General features: G+C 43.7%; 1 protein-coding gene across 2 annotated transcripts in view; it reads left to right on the forward strand.

The window, feature by feature from the left end:
* The window catches only part of ptpn4a (protein tyrosine phosphatase non-receptor type 4a), a 70,573-nt gene that overhangs the window by 15,624 nt on the left and 33,334 nt on the right, over positions 1-21,615 (forward strand). For both annotated transcript variants that reach the window (XM_076875370.1, XM_004566010.6), the window contains exons 2-4: positions 11,444-11,598; positions 20,215-20,322; positions 21,393-21,435. In XM_076875370.1, the coding sequence (XP_076731485.1) occupies positions 11,461-11,598; positions 20,215-20,322; positions 21,393-21,435 (289 nt within the window). In that variant the 5' untranslated portion in view covers positions 11,444-11,460. The remainder of the gene's footprint in view (positions 1-11,443; positions 11,599-20,214; positions 20,323-21,392; positions 21,436-21,615) is intronic.

The following is a 21,615-nucleotide window of genomic DNA, read 5'->3' on the forward strand; positions in this document are numbered from 1 at the left end:
CACGTTATGTTAGTTCCTAGCTGACAAAGAAAAATCCCGTGCCTCAGGCTGACTCCTCACATCTGCGTTTTCATTTACAAAGTGGTATTTGAAAACAAAACTATCGCCACCTACACGACCATTTTAACACCGTTTTAGGATTAATCCCAGCTCTGCAAAGCTTTGCAGACCCACATGTATGTGTTTTGGCTATCTGCTGTTACTGAGGGTCAGAAATATGTGGAGCGACCGGTAATATGGGCGACTCTCGTTCATGGTGTTTATGTTAGCTCTGCACGTGCTGCAGTCGCCATAGACCAACAATTAGTTTGTTTTTAACAGGTTTGACTGAACTGCAGCCATTTTTTCGTTTTATGCTGGCCTTCTTGTTAACGTCTACAGGAACATGTTTGTTTGTTTTTTAACTCTTTCAAGTCTATCATAGGCTTTATATTTTAGCATGGATCTATCTTTATATTTTACATGCTATAGTGCCATAGCTGGGAGCATTTTAAGTTGTTATACATCAGTACAACCGTTATATCCCAAATTTCAATAATACGCCTGCATAAAGTCCATAGTAACTGCATAGCTTGCAAAAAAGTGCAGTAAACTACAAAAAACGTTTTTGTTTTTTTACACTTATTTCTAGTAAGAGAAATTTCAGAGGTGTAACCCTTAAAATTGTAAATGCAAAAAAGTTGCCCAAAATAGTTTCCAACCACAGGAAATTCATTTTGAGTGTCTTCATAGTTTCGTTTTTGAGATACACCAATTTTTATAAAATGCAGGAAAAACAAAAACAAATATTATTGTACACAATTTGCAAAAAAACAGCATGTTCATCAAAATAAAACAAAATAAACTATTTGCAACAGTGAAATTAAGCCTCTCAGAAACTATACAGAAAGGCTTAAAGTCAAACGTGACTTTTACAAACACCAGTAAACCTTTGAAAGGTCACTTCCAGTTTTTGCAGATAATGGCAGACATGCGATAGTTCGCACTGACGTAGGAAGTACTATTAACAGCTGATCGAATTGCGTGTTTCAGGACGATTATGTTTTAGTTGTTGGCAGCGCTTTTTACGCGATTTTTGCAAAGCCACATGTGGGAGGAAACTGCGACCTGGGACAAGTTGAATGCATGATATGTAAGTGCAGCTCTGGTTTTATGTGCAAAAGAAATTATTGCGCTAGCTTATGTGGTTGCAGTTGTACCGGGATTTAAAAGTAGTTACACAAATTGGAGCGTGCCCGCTCCGATGGGCTTAGGATTTGAATATTTACCAAAAAAAGAGATTTTACCTGCCTCCAAATGAATATCTTGGAATATGTTTTTACTTCCATGACTTACTTTGAGGCAGTTTCCACTTTAATGAGTCAAAGATCTGCCCACTAACAGCTTCACACTACAGTATTTTGTGTTTTTGGACAAAAGCTGCTTTCGCACGATCAGAGCATCGGAGCACTTAATGCTGCATCTGTTCATGTTTTCAATGTATGCATGTTGTTGGAATTTGAGCTGAAGTTGTCATGTGAAGATATTTTCAGATGCAGCACAAACAAATATGTTCAGACGTGTGTCAGCTTAATTGTTGTGGCAGCAGAGTTTGGTGATGAGGCCACAGACGCACACGGTTCAGATAATCTCACACTGCTTATACATAAAGAGCCTGCTCCTGTCTACTGTAGTGTGCTTGGCTTCTAGCGGGGTTTCTGCACCTTAATGAAGAGAGGCTGATTAACTTACAGCTTATTGACTCCACAGACTGTTAAACACACACTCGCTTACAGGACCAGATTCAGGGAACGGGGTTCAGCTTGGCACAGAGACACGGTGAATGTCAGCGGTGGTTTTACTGATATCAACATTAGATGCTTGTAGTTTGCTTATTTACTCATTTATTTATATTTCAATGCTTTTGGGTGTGGAGATGTGTTGAGCTGTGTTTGCCACTTAAATCACTGGGATCTTTCGAAGGATCGTGCGAAGTGCTGCATTGTCACTGAGCTAATCTATCTGCCTTGCAGCAGGAGGGCGTGCGCTTGCTATAGAACACCTGGCCTCCCTGCTGGTGGGGCAGGAATGTGCAGGGTTGGGGTGGATGCGGGTGGAAATTTGCAGAGTGTTCAGAAACCGACCCCGGTTGCACGTAAAGGCGCCGGCGTCAGCAGGAAAGGAGAAATGTGCAGCTTTAATCAGACCTGCATCTCTCTCTCTCTCGTGTGTGTGAGAATATTACTGCACAGAGGGCCTGCTGTTGTATAAACGGGGGCCCTCCCCTCTCACATTCTCAGTCCAAACTTTCCGTGGTGTGTTTAAAACATCAGTGACCACTCTGACAAACCCTAAGTGGTATTTTATTGTTGTCCAGCTAATTCATTAGTGCCGGTGACAGACAAATGTGGTCTTTACATCACCCACTCCTCGCTTATCTCCATTGACTTCCTGTATGTGTTTACAATTGATTTTGTGGATCTGTTTTAAAGCGACGCCTGCGTCTGGCCCTGAGCCTCAGAGCACAAACGATGACCCGGCGTGATCCAGTCTGCAGCCGTACAGCCTGAGGTGCCCTTTTATGGCCCTTATATCTCCTTTTATTCTAGTTTCCTTCCATATTTTCCTGTTTTAATATTTTTATCTTTATCCATTTTTAATGCATTGTTTTGTTGTCTTTTCTTCCGCGCTGTTTTTTGGACCCGTCCTTCAACTTTTGCTCGTCTGTTGTTAAGATTGTTTGCTTTTCACCTGTTCATTTAGTAACACCTGTGCTAATGAAATCAGTTTTTAACCACGTGTAGGATATTTGTTGGCATTGTTTCAGTAATTTTCTCACACAGAAATGCTGCTGTGTATGTGATGAACATTATGAATAGATGAATGATTATTTGCACTGTTAGCTAAAAGCAGGAAACCTCAAACCTGAGATAGTCGCCACTGATACCATTGCAAAAATAACAAAATGCGACGTGTGTGTGCATGACAAGAAGAAGAGAACCCCAGGTGTGAATGTCTACTGTAATTCATTTATTTCTTTTACCGTACTCAGACTATGACATGTTTTATTTCTCCTCAATATTTTAAGAAAGTATTCAGTGTGCACTTTACAGATGCAGATGTGTTCACGGCTGTTGTGCAAACAACAAAGCGATTATTTGTCTCCAGGCCTTGAAGAGTGCCGTAGTTGAAGCTAAATGTTGTTTTGCAGACAAATCAAGTGGACAGGATGTGCTGCTTTTGTGCATTTGTGGTGGAACGACCACTGTTTTGCAACCTTTCTTTATTCCAGCGCAGCTGTTGAGATTAATCTGTCCTCAAATAACTCACAGTGATGCAACACAGAGAGTAGATGTTACTCGCTCACACAGTTAGCTCTTCTCTTAGCAGAAAATGCACGTTAGCGGCTTCTAAAGGGGAGACGGTGGCGCCAATAACTCGGGAAAAGAAGCAGAAGAGAAGCGAGAAGTGAAAGATGGAAGAGCCAATGGGAGAGGGGAGGTTGTGAAGACGATGACATTATAATAAATCTAATAGGACGATGAGATGTCACTCGAGATGCTTGGAGAGACGAGGACTGCAGCGGGAGAACGAGCTGAGAAGTCTCCTCTGTGTTATCTTTGATTCAGCAGGAATCTGTGACAGGTGTTGGCTTTTATCAATGGCTCTGTGTGTGTTTGTGTGCAGAAGTAAATGGCTGCTCTCTGGCACTGATGACTGTAATTTGCATAATGGACTCACGCTCCATACTGACACTTAAAGACAGGATGAAGAGGAGGCGAAGAAGAAGAAAAGTCAGGGATTTAGTATCAAAGATTATCGGAATGTTTCTGCATTGTTTGGAAAATCGGATTCACAAATTTAGGATTTATTCTTAAATTCATTAGAAGGAAGTTGCTCAGTTACTGCTCCGCCCTCATGCAGTAACTGGTGGACTTGCAATAATAACAGTAATGCTGTGATTTATACTATGAAGAGACTTGAATGCTTCAGTACTAATGAGGTAAATTACATGTATGTTAACAGTGCTCCTCATTAAACTGGTGCAGTTCTGGAGGATAACGTTTTATTCGCTTTTTCTACGTCAGTCTTGTTTCGATCACATTGCCCGTGCACACAGCTGGGACTGACTCTGCAATTTTTAAATAATGTCATATATAAAAACGCTCATGTGCAAATAAACGTGCGCCCACTGTGTGACGCTCTGGGGAGTCCTTCATCTGTTTGGACCCAAACTCCAGTCGGCGAGCGGTGATCCTTCTCCCGCTCCTCAGTGACCCCCTGAATGGACGGGCAGAGCAGGTTAGCAGCAGCTGGATCGAATGTTAAAGTGTAAAATATTCCTGGGGAGGTAAACCATTTAAAAAAAGTGAACAGACTCTGCTAGTTCGCCTTAATAATTACACGCAAATTACATCTGAATGTTTTTATATGAGAAGTATTGGGCATGACTTTCCCATTTTTGATAGTTCTAATTATTGTTGATTGCCTAACACTCGACCTTTAACACTCGGCTTTACTGACTGAATGACCTCGTTTTATCCTTTTGGCAAAAACCTATTAAAATATGTTTTTATTGTTATTAATTTAGTAGGTTTTCTGTAATCGCGTTGCCCCGGGGCTCGGTAGGAACGTTTAATTCAGCGGTTTCTCATTCCTGTCTCAGGAGCAGGTTATTTTCCTCTTTTTCTTTCTTGTAACTACAGGTGAAAGTGCACAACTGATGTGTGAATCTTCAAATGGAGCTCGTGATCTCAAAGGCATTTTGTGAGGTTTAAATGCGAAACGCTGAATCTCTGTTAGCTCGACTAAAATCACAAGTGCTTCCTTTTTCATCAGAAAGCTTTAGTGTTGCTGAAAGTCTGTGTCGTGTCAGGTTATTTAATATAATTCAGTGATGAAATATCGAGTGTGAAAGAAGTTAATAAGAACTGAAGCGGTCAGGAAGCTCCAAAATATAAATAACTTTGGTTTTTGGTTTCTATGAGATGCTCTTTGCGCAGCAGATTTGTTTGCTCTAATTATATTTTTACGTTTTCATACAATCTGTAACGTGTGAATCCTTAAACGTGTGTCTGCTTTAACTGTGCTCCGTGCTCTATACGTAAAATGAAATTTCCCCCTCTCAGGCTGTTATTGCTCTTTGGTTTTGTAGCACACGTTGGTGCACTTGTGTTGAAATGCCCGATGAAGTGCTTCTGGAAAGCTGAGAACTAGAATGGACGGTGTAGTTTTTCTAATCAATGCAGTCGGGCCGGCTGAGTCAGGATTTTCATTCATGCTCTCCGAGAGGTTTATTCCACAAGGGCTCGGTAAGGTTCAAGCAGAGGTCTGCAGACGTTTGCAACTCTGCACGGCTGAATGATGATGGGTTTGAGACCAAAGGGGGCAGAAACGGAACCGGACATTTATAGTTTATAGTTTGCACAGTTGATTTGATTTACTGAATCTGTGGATTAGCAGTGTCTGTTACAGGCAAACTGAACGCGTGCAACACAAAGTCTGACTTGGCTCTGGTACTGCTCAGAGTTGCTGTTATAAATGATATTCTAGCTTCTTGTTGGGTCTTCATACATCTCTCTTCTCAAGGTTATTTGCTGCCTCAGCTTTCTCGCCTCGACTGGCCCGAGTTTTTGGACTCCCAGACTATCAGAGACGCGCAACAGCCCGATGCTGTTGCTGCCCTAAAATCACAAGTGGTTCCTACATAGAAGAAGTAAAATCAAAGGGTTCATAGTGGTGATCTGATGGGGGAGAAGGGAAAGGATGTAAGACCTGGTATAGGAAGTGTTTTTCTGTCTTAATGCCAAACAATAGTTTATTTCCTCATGTTTATTTGTATAGCACCAAATAAAAACAGCAGTTGCATGAAGGTGCAGGTGAAACCCTCCAGTGTTCAACCGAGTGCTGCGCCACTCGTTCTTATTCTGATTGAAATCGTCCACGAGGGCTTTAAAGTAGTTTTTCTAATCATTTATAATGAAAACGGAAATCGCAGGCTGTCTACAAACACGCACGCGCAGTGGCACACATCTGTAATTGACCACCTGTTTGTGTATGACCTAGTTTACGCTGTGCTGTGAAGCTGTTATGCACAATTCCTTTGGGATTCCTAACTGCAAGCCTCTTATTTCAACTGTTCCAAAGCAGCACAAAGGGACAGAAAAACCATACGTAGCAGTTCCTTTGAAGGAATCGGGATTATAAATAGAAATGTAAAAGGCAAGCAGAGTTCAGCTGTGAGCCCGTATTTGAGCTGGAGCAGACGGCGCCAGTTGTGAAGCTTTCGCTTTGAGGACTTCGGCGACACTAGTATAAATAAGAGGCACGGGGAAGGACGGTGCTTCAGCCCTGTTGGGATCTGCTTTATTATGTACACAAGTGGTGTGCATGCTAATAACAGCAGAGCCATGTATACAATGTGGAGCAAAGGTGATACTTTGGTCACTTTTGCCTGAATGTGGGTAAATGCTCAGTTGTTGGTGAGCCGACTCACTGAACAGAGACCTGGCGATTGTGTGGCAGCACTCAAAGCTCAAATTTATGCAGCTGCTATTAAAAAAAAATCATAATGAAGCTGGACAAACGAGGTAAAATTGGGACATTGGAGCCGGGTGTGCTTGCAGATGCAGAGAGGATGTTGGGAACTGCTCTGTGTGGAGAACGAGAGAGAAGAGAGACACAAACCTACAGAAGAAATCATGAAACGCAGCTTTAAACTAGAATGACCGAAATGCCCAGCCCGATCTTCGCATTAGATAAGTCTGTTTGTGTGTGCATGCTAATATCAGCATGTTTATATATGCGTTTACATTAAAGGCTCATTTTCCTGTGCATGGACAGGAAGGCTGCAGGAGCGTCTGTGTTTGCAATAAGCTGAGGGAGCCGCAGGAGCCCACCAGTGAGGGAAGCTTGAGGGTCAAGGGCCCTTGGTTAGACACACACACGCATTTCTGCCTGTTTGTAAGCTCCGCTGACTTCGGAAGCACGCTACAATAATTGCTTCCTGCAGTTCCGGAGGCTTCTCTCAGGGGAGAGTGGCTGTCCTGTCCAGCTCAGCAGAGCAAAGCTGGAAGGACCACAGCGGAGCAGAAAATTTCAGTACGGCGAGAACGGAAAGAGTGGAAGAGGAAACGGTGTAGTAGGACAGGAAAGAGATGAATAAGGAGGAAGAAACTTTTAAAAACCTAAAGAAAAACAAATGAGCTTAATCTATTATCCAGTTAGTCGACTCATTGATCCATACCACGAATACTACTCAGACAAATTACTTTATCTATGTGCAACACTTTTAACTGTTCCTTCTATACGCCAAGGGCTGCAACCCCGGCAGATGGCTTTCTGTCACTCTGTGACAGGAAGTTGTAAAGAAGCCAGGTAAAAGCAAGCTGCATCACCCTGCATGGTCCTGCAGCACTGTAAAGATGGAAAATGGACTGAACAGCAGACGAATGGAGCGACGTGTAGCCACATCCTGCACAGACATGGATGCTAAGGCTGATGCTTATGTCATAGCAACACTATGCAAACTAATCTAGTATGATATGTTTGAGATGCTGTGCACGAAGGCACCGATTAACCAGTTTAGACTGTTTAAGTGGGTTCCTACTTTTATACTAGTTGACCAGTTAACTAATGAGCACCTCCAGTTTAATCCATCCAGTCCTCAACTGTGTCCAGATTCTGTGTGTGGCTCAGGCTGAAAATAAGCCTGCTCGCTGTGGCGGCTCAGAAGACAAAATAAAAGCACTGTTGTGAAAGGAAGCAGGCACGATAATTGTTTTATCTCTTTTATCTCGTTTTCCTAATCCATGGAGGCCACAATTTTAATTGAATAGACATTTCGATTAATTGCGTCACTCTAGTAAAAGTTCATGAGAACAAATCGAATGAGATAAAACCTTGATGAAAATCATTCTTGACAAACTATTTTCATTTATATTTCAAACAATGGTTTTATGCCGGACTTTAAACTGATCATTAAAGCTCTCAGGCTCAGGTAGGTAACGTGAAAACGTGATTCAATGGTTGCAGACAGGATGGGATCATCCTGTCTGCAGTTTTGAAATTGTCTTCATGTGGATAAGCAGAGGAACGTTAAGACAGGAAAAGGGCAGGGCAAGGCGATACAGCCTGTGGAGTGTGTGTGTGTTTATCCCACAGCTCGTCCTCGGAGAGAGCCAGCGATAGGAGCACATTGCTCCGTCCCTCCCTTCCTTCTGCATGGCTTCATCCCTGCATCCGTCTCCCTGCTCTATTCGCTCTGTTTCCCAAGCTCGCAGCGCTGTGGCTGGCATCATCGCGCATGCTTGGCCACGTCCGCGTGCGTTTGCCCGCACTGAGGCCAGCGTGCTCGTTCCGCTGGCAGAATATACCGATCCCACCAGGAGCACCTACAGCACGACCAGCTCTGCATCTTGCAGCACTTTGTGCTCTGATGCTGTGGCAGTTCTTGCCCAGGAAATTGTGAGCGGACGTGGTAAACCGTGACCCACTGATGTGATTAAGACCGATACAGACTGATGTCTTTGTGTGATCAGTTTGGTTACTGTGACATCATAAACAATCAGCTTGCTGCACATTGTAGCTTCTTTTTCCTCGATAGGCTAATGCTTTGCTAGTTCTTCTGAGATTGTTACTGAACATCAGAGATAAATTTATGAATTTAAAAATTCTTTGTAATTAAGTAGCTGGAGGCATTACATACATGTTCCGGTTTAAGATGTCAGTAAACGGTAAGTAGGCACAAGAGATCGCGCTTCTGGGTTTGGTCAGATCTTCTGGGATGGCAGAGGCGGTTGTGCTTTTGAATCGTATAATTTTGAAATTGTTATCAAAGACATGCCTTTCTTTATCTTTGCATGGAGGAGGGGAGCAAAGGGCAATGAGTTAACTGAAACTAAAATAATAAATGGATATTTTTCACCAGCCTGTCATTGAACAGAGGAGTTTGACAGTGTGAGAAATGCTTAGCTGGAGTTTCTGAGGTTTCCCTGTTAGTTCAGTGAAGGCGAGATGCTTTTGAATCCACACTTTGCATATTTTATGTTTGTATTAAACACCTGCAGCGTCATGCTGTCTGCAAACACGATAGCTATAATTTGACTTATATCCACCAAGGTCTTCAAGTCAGCTTAATGATTAAAAAAATGACCAAAAGAAAAGACACCTCATAGCTTGAGCTTGTGTATTGAAGGTCAGTAGATTGATCTGATCATTTAAAACTGTGTGTCTTACTGCCAGTGTTTGGACTGATGAGATGTAGGCATATAGGGAAGGATAATGTTACAGTAACAGGTTGTAACTGTTTCAATCAAAAACATTTTTCACTTTATTACATTTACAGACATTTTACCAAAAAAGGATCCTATACATGCATGATATCCACATAAATTGTGTCAGGTATATTAAAATGAGTCTCAGCAGGGTACAATTACAAAGTTAAAGTCCATTTAAGGAGAGCCAAGAAAGCTAAATGAATATATAGAATAAACCATTGGCCCTGGTGGAGCACTTCTCATATTTTTATGCTTTCCTGAGTTGTTCTTAAGTCACTGGACATTCAGCACGATGAAGTAATATAATGTGACCACAGGGTGATAGATGCTTTCTTGAGATGTCTGTCACATGTCATTGTGTCTATTTTTGGTCTATTTTTGGATGAGGCGACTGTCAGAACTTCCTCTGTGCATATGACATATAGATTATTGTGTGTCTGTGTGTGTGAGAGGGAGAGTTTGTTAGCGGTGACCTGAAGTATAAATGTGCATTTATAGAGAGCGCACCATCTGTCAGTAGGTCATCCTGGTTTGTGCTCATGTGTAGTGATGAGCAGCTCGGAGAGCTCTCCCCATCCACAGATCCGTCGCTACAGACACAGCAGCCCGCGATGACAGCACCGTGACCCCTGTGGGTTTGTCACATCTGCAGTCATGCTAGATGACCTAAAAGTAAAAAAGCAGGATGTGGACAGGAAGGGCTTGGAGCTCATTGCAGCATCATATCATTCCTCTGTTTCATTGACCAGCCTCTGACAGACGGCTTTAACGACGACTCCAGACAGTCTGCGAGCCACCGACTTCTCATCAGAAGCTTCACAGAACTGAACTGTTACTCACTAATCGGATAATCGGACAGAAACACAGTTTATTGTAAAGGAAAAGTGAAACACTGTGGGGGAAACGGGGCCCGTCTGATTTCTCTGAAGCAGCTCAGAAAATTCAGAGTCGCTATTTCACTTGAAATTGACAAACAGGAAGCTCAGCAGCAGCAAAGGTGACGAGGTCTGCTTATCTCTTCCTGTGAAGCTCTCCAAGTTACATCGCAGGTCTCTTCTTTGTGTAAAGTGAACCAATCATCTTTTTTAAAACCCTCGGTTTGCATGGAGCATCCGTCCAGAACAAACGTGGCTTAAAGGAAAATAGAACAGCCCTGGTCTGAGATAATGAAGACTTACTCTGGATAAGAGCTGCTCTAGAATCTGAGAATATGCATCATAATGTATGAAAATCATGTGGAACAGGTGCCCGTGATCTTGTCTTTACTCTTTGAAAGAACTGTTCATCTACGGAGATTACAAACACATTTAGAGTCACGTGAAAGAGTCCTCAGCAGGGTGTAAAAGCAGAGAAATCCCACACCTTCATGTTTTACCTTCAGTCGACATCAGTGACTATAGGAGGTTTACTCATTCGTCGCTTTGTGTGAAGCAGGTCCGTCATTCGCTGCTCTAACTCTGCTGTAGCCTTCGTGTTTTTGTCTTCATGTTGGAAGTGAGAGCTGCGTCGTCCTCCTCATCAGCATCACCATCAGCAGTGTGTCTGCACAGATCACACAGTGAGAGCTGCACCTACTCAGCTGTGCTCTGCCGTCACAGGGCGCCTTTTTTGTTTTAGATAGTGGCGTGCTAACAGCGTGCTAACAGCGTGCTGCATTAATTCTCCCCACTAAGATTAAAACTGAATTGTTCTTTGTTTGGAAAGATACATCAGGTGTGCTGTGGTTTTTGAAGCTTGTAATAAACAGGGCAGCATGGCCCCGGTTGTTGCATTATTCTTCACTGACGAAGTCTAATTGCCTCTTAAAATAATAAAATGTGTCATCCTGGGTTGTCCCGTGAGTGTTTGAGGTGGCGGGCTGAGCCGCATCACCCTGGCAGGGAATCTGCCGCTTGCGTATTGACATTCTTTTCCCATGAAACACTCGCTCGCCGATGCTTCGACCTGCTTGCACGGGCTTGCGCGGCTGCCGTCGCTGCGTGCCGTATTGTGCATCTGTTTGTAGATGGATCGAGCCTTGAACAAAGAGGTTTTTGTCCCCTAAAGCGCACTTTAAGTTTCGTGGTGTTATGCATTCATTACAGGCAATCTTAGATCTTTGGCAGATCGGACCCTGATCGAGCCCCGTTTTGGTTTTGCTCTCACTCATCGTTTTCTCCTCTGTGCTGTGTCCTCTCTTGTTGCAGACCCTGGTAGGAGCGTGATGAGCGCGCGCTTCCGCTTGCCTGCTGGCAGATCCTACAATGTCCGGGCGACTGAGCTGGAGCGAGACAGGCAGCACACACAGGTTGTGTGCAACGTACTGCTGCTGGACAACACAGTCCAGGCCTTCAAAGTCAATGTAAGTAAACCCCCTTCAGTCCCAACCGCCTTGTTTCAATTGTGTGTGCGAGTTAAAAGCACATGGCAGAACATTACGTTTGTTTTTTGTTTGTTTTTCTTAGTGTTTTCTCAATAACACTGAAATTGTTCCCAGACAAAGACGTTAGGATGAAGACAGTGGTCTCGTCTGCTTTTTCTTTTTTTAGAATTGAAAACTTCCAGTATCAAACCCCTTCCCCTTTCTCTCAGACCAACTTTCCTACATACCTTTTTCCGTTACTGTGAATTTCCCCTCAAGCCCACCTCAGATTCATCTGAGAGTCGGTGGGGGAAAAAATCCCTTGTGTTTCGACACATCGGCAGACATTTAAAACGCAGCCCACTCTCTCTCTCTTTCTCTTGTGTTCTGATGATACTAATGGGTAGGGTTTCACTTGTCCCACTGGCTTCAGTTTGTTCCATTTCTGGCTTTGAGGTTTGATCTCAGCGGTTGATCAGTCGGTCTTTATCTCGCTTTACAAGCATTCGGTCTCACGCAGGCGAAGCTCGAGGGGAAAATAAAGCAGGGTGTCTGTAAGCGAGCGCGGTGCGTGCGCTTCAGACCAGGTGACGAGCCAGCTTGTGACTGATGTTACGGCCGTCTGTCTCGGCTCTCCGTCTGATCAAGCACCGTGACAGAGAGACACACAGTCAGTCGGGAAATTCCCTTTGAGTCACAGCGCAGTTCTTCTAATAACATCCTCTCAGACACATCACTTCCTGTTAGCGTTGAGATTTGTGTTTACTGAAAGAAAAGCACGAACGACAATATGAACATTATATCTGATGAGTGCTGATGTGATAATGAAGTCGTACTTTTTACTCTGTGCGTTAATCCACGCTACTTTGTAACTGCTCGTTCACTTCCTGTCAGTCTTGTCATGCAGATGAGTCTGAGCCACGTATGTAAAAGACCGTCTGTGTGTTCAAGCTTAGCCGAATGTGAGAACTTCAATGTAGTGTGAGCTCTGTCGGCCTCTCTGCCAGCTTCATTGATCAGGCCCCCGCAGCAGCAGTAACTTCCTGGAAGGACAAGCCATCCCGAGAGCAACAATACTTCTATTGATCCTCTCTGTGGCCGACTGGCCGTGACTCCGGCGGAGAGTGAAAATCCAGAAGCAGCCTCTTATTGTCATGGGAACCGTGGGGGCTGGTGGTGTGCGAGTGTGTGGGTTGGCTGTGGGAGGCACATGAGGGGCTTGTATTGATGATCGTATAGATGGAAAGCCGTAGGCTGAAATAATATCAGTGTAAAGTGTTATTCCAGATATTGTTGTAGCGCCGAGCGTAATTTAAATGTCATCTAAAGAAGGGTCGATGAAATTTCAAGCATCGAGCGCTTGGTTTCCATCATTTCTTGTCAGTTTTGTATTTGTTGCGCTTCAGTTTACGATGGAAAATTCAAGAAAAGCACCAACGATCAATGCGACGACTGTATTTTAGACAATAACTCAGCGAGGAGGTCAGGTATTCCGATTTACGTTCAGATATTTATTCTAACTTTTGTCTCTTAATTGCATTCATGCTGAGCCTTTTTTTTTTTTTTTTTTAATGATTACGTTTTAATTTGTAATTTTGAGTAACTGTGGAATTGCCCTGTTTTCACATTTAGTTTGAGGAAGAAGCCTCGTTAAATGTCAATGTGTCACACTTTCATAAATTAATGAACAACAGCCCCTGGACTTACAGTTTCTGCACAGTCAGAACATTTCAGACATTATCTCTGTAGTTCTCACCTACGTAATTGAGACTCACTTAAAAACTGCCTAGCAACAACACTCAGCTTACTTAATTTTCAGGAAGAAAAATATCAGATCGCCTCCTCCTTTTCCTTCCGGCTGTTCCATCCTGCACGCCTGCACGGTGCAGGTACCAAATTTCATATTCATAGTTTGCAACCCACTGCAGAAGTAGGAGAGACCTGCCAGAGGCATTCATCGCTGAGTAATAGCTACACCCATGTCGTCATCGGAAACACGATCACTAATAAAAGCAGTTTTATCTGCGTTCACCTTAAGTTCAGACTCGGTGTGGAAAATGAGGCAAAAACCCACAGCAACCATCAGTCACACCAGTCAGTCACCACTGCAGCGTTTAATAAAAAAGGAAAAATACAATGATATCACGCGTTATCCTCACATATGCGTGCTTGGAAAACCCACCTCCCCACATACAAAAGCAGGGTTAGCAGCATGGTCAATTCACAGGAAAGCAGAACCAAAGTAACCACAATACCCAACATGAATATTCAGCTGTCTGTAACAGCTATTTGGTAATCAGGCAGCTCTTAACAAAGACCCAAGTTACTGGGTTTTTTTCCCAGGCTCACAGTCAGTCTTTCGTTTGTCACACATGTATAGAAAGCACCACGTGTCCCAGTTTGCATCATTGAAATCACTACATTTGAGTATTTCATAAACAAAAATGTCTGTGATTAGGTAATATCCCTCTACTGCTGTACTACATACGGAGATCGATGAGTTGAAATGGCACTGGGATCATCTGCCCAGTAGAGAAAAGTACAATAACAAACTTAAAGTAGAAACCATCAAACTGCTTCTTTAAAAGAGCCAGCTGCTGCAAACAAGCTAATCAGAGCTACACGCTACTGTTGTTTTCTGTTTTATGTGTGTACCACAAGGGCAGTCCTGTGAACTAAATGTACTTAAACACACTAGTAAGCAGACCTGACTTCAATGTAACAGCAAAAGCTGAACTGGCGTTTGTCAATGAAGCGCCCGGCCCACTACAACTGATTTAAATGGCTTTAAATGGGGCTTATTGTGCTCACATTTCTCTTGGACATTCAGTATTAGCCCAACATTATTCCATACCATACCCACTTTATTTATAAAGCACTTTAAATGCAGACACGACAGATACAAAGTGCTGTATGCACACAATAAAAACGATTATGAAATAAAAACGAGTAAGTGCTCACACTAGGTGGAATAATGGACAGGCTCCGCCCCCTCTGAGCTTAGATTTCTGTTTCTGTTGGTCAGAAACTTTGACATGGACTCTGCACATGCAGGCAGTGAAGCACCGCCACGACAGGTGTGCTTGTTCTTTTTATTTACGTGTTTCATTTTGAACCAGCTGCAGGCGTGACTGGAGTGTGCTTCTTTAACCCCAGACGTTCGTGTAGATCCATCGTTGAGCTCAGCTTGGTAACTGCGCTTTTCTTTTTTTTTTATTGGGATTTTAGAGGCCAAGCAGAGTTTTTGCCACCTCTCCCCTTTTTCAGTTATTGTATTTCTTTTTTCTATTAATGGGACTCTATTGACTCAGTGTTTCTGTTTAAGAGATGCCCTTAAATTCCTTCTGAAGCGATTCCTGTTCTTTTATTAATGCGTCATTTTTGATTCCTGATCAGTTTTTCTCTGTGGAGCCAAAAAGATTCGATGAGCTTGGAGATTTTATTCTGATGGAGTGAACAACCACTCGTTCTCGACTTCTCACTTCCTCCGTGTGTTTTGGTTTTTGCAGCCAGCGACAGGACAGCAGAATTTGCATGTGTTGTTGTTGTAGTGCTGACAGTTTCATGGAGTTGGTTATGCTCGATGGTGAGAAAAATGAGAGTGTAACAGTAAACGGTTCGCTCCACCTCTGTGACTGGAAGAGCCAAAATAGTGAATGCAACCACGCTGCTTAGAAACCAGGGAGGTGTGAGGGAGGTGTCACACTGCATGTGTGGGCAGGATGTGCTATACGTGTGCGCTCTCGCATGTTTCTTGGCCTCAGCACGACGTCCTTTGTTTTAGGGCTGTTTAAAATCAATATTAGCAAAACAAGGCTGCCCACTAATTTTAAAATGAAGATCACTGTTTGCCCAGATGAGTTTTCACCTCCGTTGTAAGATAAGATAAGATAAGATAGAACTTTATTAATCCCTCGGGTGGGTTCCTCTGGGAAATTCGATTTCCAAAAAAAGCACAGCAACGACCGAACACACACACACACACACACACACACACACACACACACACACACACACACACACACACACACACACACACACACACACACACACATATAAATACAGAAACAAATATAAATAAAATATACAAAGGGGATAAATAGAATAAATAGGAATAAAAAATAAAAATACAAGTGAATTGCACATTTCAAGTATTGAGTCTATTGACTATTTACAAAAGTATTGCACAAGGTATTGTACAGTGAGGTGAAGAGGCACTACAGCTTAGTTGTTCCCTCCTTTGTCCTCCTGTTTCCCCTCCCTCTCCCCTCCAGAGAGGAGTTAAACAGTCTGATGGCGTGTGGGACAAAGGAGTTTTTAAGTCTGTTAGTTCTTGTCTTGGGGAGAAGCAACCTGTCACTGAACAGACTCTTCTGGTTGTTTATGGCCGTGTGCAGAGGATGCCCAGCATTGTTCATAATGTCCATCAGTTTCTTTAGTGTCCTTTTCTCTGCCACTGTCACCAGAGTGTCCAGCTTCATGCCGACCACAGAGCTAGCCCTCCTGATCAGTTTCTCCAGCCTGGATGAGTCCTTCTTTGCTGTGCTGCTCCCCCAGCACACCACAGCATAGAAAAGTACTCCAGCAACCACATGTGCATCACATGCCGTCGTGCTTTTTGGCGTTGACTCGGTGTATTAAACGAGAGCTGGTGCTGCTCATTCAGCGAGGTGGACGGACGTGCAGAGATCACAGATCGGTCCCTCGGTTCTCATCCTGAAAGTCTGTGCTGAGTTTACTGGAAAAGGAAAACGGCTATAGATGTCAGCGCCTCCACCTTCACGTTGTTCCTTTCCTGCCTGGACAAGCTGCCTCATACTTCCTGAAATTCCGTCATTCTTTAACACACACACACACACACACACACACACACACACACACACACACACACACACACACACACACACACACACACCCCCACACACACACACACACACACCCATCTTGTGGGGACATCTAATTGACATAATGCTTTCCCGAGCTTTTAGAATAGAATAGAATAATCCTTTAATTGTCCCAGAAGGGGAAATTTGGTTGTAACAGCAGCCAAAAAGACAGATATACAAACAAACAGTACACAGGAAGTGGTTACTATATACAGAGAGTATTGTACAGTTATTAAATTAAATAAAAATAGCTACAGATAAGAGGCAAAGCAGGTTGTAGTGCGAATCGGTTGATTAACTTATTGCAGTTACAGCGCAGATGTAAACATCTATGTTTGTTGGGAGCAGTTCTGATTGTACAGTCTGACAGCTGCAGGGAGGAAGGACCTGCGGAAACGCTCCTTCATGCATCTAGGATGCAGCAGTCTGTCACTGAAGCAGCTCTGCAGCTTTACCCTAACCATGAAAGATGAATGCCTAACCCAACTATAACCCGTCACTAAAACCACATTTGGAGTCTTAAAAATGCCTTCAAGCTCGTGGGGACTGGGATTCTGGTCCCCATAAATATAATAAACTTCCTATTTTTGGTCCCCACAAAGATATGAATACACGCTCATGCACACACACACACACACATTGACACACTCAGTTGTTTCCTGTGGAAGGACTTCAATAAAAATGTCACATTTTTTGTTAACCCGTCATAAAACAGTGGAATTTCCCCCCGAGTGTTTGATGTTCGATGGTCCGCTCCCCTCCAACCCTGAAGATGAACCCCTCGGGGTGACAGACTTATCAGAGCATCTTTTTCCCCCCCTCTCTCTCGCGCTCTCTGCCCCTCCTCTGCTCTCAGCCAATCTCTTGTGCTCTGATTGCTCTCTATCACCATGTCTCCTTCCTCTCTCTTCATTCTCACGCACACAGACACTGTTTCAGTCCGCGGTGCGGGTGAAGGGCACAAAGAGGGTTTGTCTCACCCGCTCGCATCGTCAATCACTCCGTTTCTCTTCTTCCATGCTCCCTCTCTCTTTTCCTCTCAGTGACTTTCTCTCTTCTTACGTTTGCATTCTCTTTCTTTTCTTTGAAAGTCTTTCTGCATTTCTCTGCTCTTTCTGACTCGTCTATCCAGAATGTGGAGCTGCTGTTGCCATAGTCTGTGTAGCTTGTTGCGTAAAAGTCCAGAGGAAGCGTGTGTGTGTGTGTGTGTGTGTGTGTGTGTGTGTACACGCTGGTGCTAGTCTCTTCTGGTATTCTAAAAGCGTACGAGCCAAATGTGCGATTGCTGTGAGAGCAAACAGACATACATTGTTAAAAGTGAGCCAGGAATACACACAAAAGGCAAGCATGCCCGCTCACACACAGACACACACACAGGCGATGGGTTTCCTGGGATTGCAGTGTAAAAGTGCACAGAGGGCTCCCACATCGAGCTGAAAAGCTGCTTCGTACAAAGGAGAAGCGTACACACAGAGTTTCTCATGGAGGCAGCAGACACGTTTATCAAGAGTCTCCGAAGGAAAGTGTCACACGAGAGGCTAGCATCGCTAGCTTCCTCATTCTTTCGGTTAGCCGCTGTCAGCTGGCTGTAATCATCAGACTTTTCAGGCACTTGGGATTTCCACCAGATACTTTAAAGCAGCCAGAATTTAAAAACTGATTTTATATCATCCTAAAAAAATTAGTATATTTCAAAAGCCCTTCTAATGTATTTAAAGAGGCATTAATAGAGATTTAAAATGCCCCATTTTTCGAAATTTAAGGTGTGGTGATGATGGAAGGGAAATGTAAGAGCCTTGATGTTGATGAAGCGCTGCTCCCTTCATCTGTCGCCACAGCAGATCATCTGCATCCATCTCACCCCATCCCCAGCATCCTCTGTCCTCCTTCACTACGTCCATGAACCTCCTCTGAGCTCTTCCTCTTCTCTTCCTGTATTTTCTTCCCGTCTCCAAACCATGCATCACAGCCATCTTGTGCCTCCTGCTGCTCCCCAGACACTCGTCTCCTCCAGCTCCACTCTGCCTGTACTCTCTTGTTCACCACAGTTGCTTTGGATTGTTTCCTCCTCTCTCTAGTGCATACCTCCACCTCTTCAAGCTCCACCTGCTCCCGATGCACACTACAGATCAGTGTTGTCTGCACGCATCATAGTCCACAGAGACTCCTGCCCGACCTCATCTGTCAGCCTGTCCATCAACACTAAGAACACTTTGTTTGATTTTGAGGAAAACATGTTTCATTTGTTGGTTAACACATGAATTCAGGAAGAGACAAAATATGGATGAAGGACAGCCCACTTGTCTTCCATGTTTAGCCCATATTTCATATTAAAATCACAGAAAGCAGGGATGAGGTCCGCTTCGGTGACTCGAGCAGCTATCGGCTAAAACCAGGATGCGTCTGCCTGTTAGCAGATGAGTGATGGCAAAAATGATCATCCCTGCAGACTTGCGATGAAGGGTAAATGCATTATTGGTAGCAAAGCTGTTTCTAGAAACGTGTTTATCGGTGATGTCAATCTGGGCTCTTTAATATGGGAGGCAGCCTCGGGTGCGCTTTAGAGGAACAGCAGCCACAAAAGGGCCGTTTGACGCAGTGAAATATGAATTTGCTACTAGAGTAAACAGTTGTTTACCAGGTTTTAATGCATTATTAAACTGCAGATAAATATTTTTTAATTAAACCGCTCATGCTCGTTTCCAGCTCATGCTGCCTGATAACACTTTCTTATTTTTCTGATTGGTGGGCTTCTTATTAGGGGATATCCCTAATGTGGTCATCCTCTCTTCACGTCCTTATTTTAAACTTCTTCTAATAAGCAATGAGCACGTAACTCGACAAAGACAAGGAAAGCCTAACCGATCACCTTCGACAATGTTCTGACCAAATTGGCTTTGTCCACAGGGTTTCCTCTCTGCAGCGCTCCTCTTTTAAATGTAGCCATGTTGAATTTTTCATGTTCACCTGAGTGTGACTGGAAAGGCCAAAAAGTCACCAGTTCTCTCAGTACACCAGCAACTCACACATAACAAGGCTTTGACATTAGTAGATTGCACACATGCAAGTTGTCCTAGAGGGCTGCCATGTCAACATGTCAACTGTCAGCTAACATTGTGTCTGTTTGCCCCACACACACACAAACAGTGCGTTGTAAAACTGTGTCAGCAGGGCAAAGGGGTGTGTGTGTGTGTGTTCTCCCATGGGAGCTCTGATGGAGCCACACATTTGTGCCCTGCCTCCTCCTCCTCCTCTTAAAGTTGCAGCAGATCAGGTGTGACTTTCTGCCCCACTTGTGATCCCGTGGCTTCTCCTCTCACCCTCGCTGTTTTCTCAGGAAATGATGTGATATTAATGATGCGTTTGATAAGTGATTTCTCACATTTTACAGCCTTTTAATTGGCTCTCTGTGGACTCTGTGTTTAGGGAGAAATCCCCCCTTTCCTCTTCCTTAATCCTGATCAGAAACCATCTGTAAACGAAACCTGCTCACCGCTTCGCTTGAAACTGATGTTTATCTTGACGTCTCGTGGAAGCTCGAGTGCAGATGGGCAGTTTCTGTTTCTTGTTTTGTTTTTTTTAAACCTGTCAACATCAGTGACTCTCACATGAAACCTGTTTCCAGGAAGGTGAATCAAGGAGATCGTGTATACAACTTTTGTCTATCATTATATGTTGGTAGTAAATAAAGCTCAGCGTGGATGACCGTGTTTTCCTTTGTTCTCTGCAGAAGTCGGATAATGGCCAGGTGCTGCTGGATGCTGTCTTCAAGCACCTGGAGCTGACCGAGAGGGACTATTTTGGCCTGCACCTGACTGACGACTCATCAGATGCACCAGTTAGTATGACAGCTGTGTGTGTGTGTGTGTGTGTGTGTGTGTGTGTGTGTGTGAGTGAACTGTTTTCACTCAGGGATCGGCACTTCTGTGGAGCACTGATGGGCACTGAAACTATGCAACGTGTTGCTGGGTAAAGATCAGCAGCAAATTAAACTTTATCAGCCTAAAGTTTGAGTCTCGCAGGCCAATAGACTGATCCTCTGTGATCCTCCGTGCGCTCTGAACACCTGTGGTGAGTGGTTCCTAGCTGTCACTGTGTAACATTGATTGCAAAGAGGGCGCTGCACCAAAATCCTCCTCGCGATTGCTTTGATCGATTGCAGATTGCTGTGGCTGACTAGTCTTTAAAGACTAGCACTACAGAAGGTTTGCCTTCAAAGTAAAAGTTCACCTGACTGCTGCAACCAACACGTTTAAAAAGGTGCAAATTTCACTTTAACATTCAAATAGTCATGCAAAGTACAGTAACAGTTGCCATGACAACCCGATGACGACCTGATAACAGCCACAGAAATCACAAAAGAGTTTTTAGTGCAGCATCTTATGTCTCTTAGCAACCAATTTCACCTAGCGACTGCTAGCAGCCAATGACGGAATGCTCACTTTACCTTAGCAACCAGTCGTTGCCAGGAGGTTGCCGACCGGTCTCTGTGAAGCACGCCTGAGAGAAACCAGTATCAGTTTAATGGTGCTGTGTTTTTAGGGGATTTAATAGAATTACATTTGATCTTTAAAACACGACAGACCCGCCTCCTGCCGCCTTACTCGGTTAGCTAGTTTCATTATAGTTTGACTTTTTGGTAAGTTAGGTCACATGTGTTTACTAAAGAAGTGATTCATGTAAAGCAAATTTAAACTGTGCTGATCCTGTATTTTGTTGGGAAAGTTGGGAGTTGATAAGAGCTTGTTTAAGGGCCAGTGTGATGAAATTAAATCATGTCTGCCTGCGAGTAATGATCAGTGTGTGCGTGCGTGCGTGCGTGTGTGTGCGTGGCCACTGGTAAATAATTGAAGTTGTGTGTTCACACTTCATGGTGTCTCTAAGTGTCTCTCTATCAATATTTTACAGCGCTGGCTGGATCCCAATAAGCCCGTCAGGAAACAGTTAAAAAGTATGTGAAATCCTCTGCACACACCAGCTCAGCTAATTCACTTCATCCTGCAGCCAAACACGTTCACTCAAGTCAAACTTCATTACATGATTTTTATTATTAATTTTCTTCCCAGCTGGTTGAGGCTGCAGCGTGCAGCGTGGTCCCAGCAATGGTTAAAAATCCACTCTCCACCTGAGG

This window comes from Maylandia zebra, linkage group LG16 (genome assembly GCF_041146795.1).
Source record: "Maylandia zebra isolate NMK-2024a linkage group LG16, Mzebra_GT3a, whole genome shotgun sequence".
NCBI classification, from domain to species: Eukaryota; Metazoa; Chordata; class Actinopteri; order Cichliformes; family Cichlidae; genus Maylandia; species Maylandia zebra.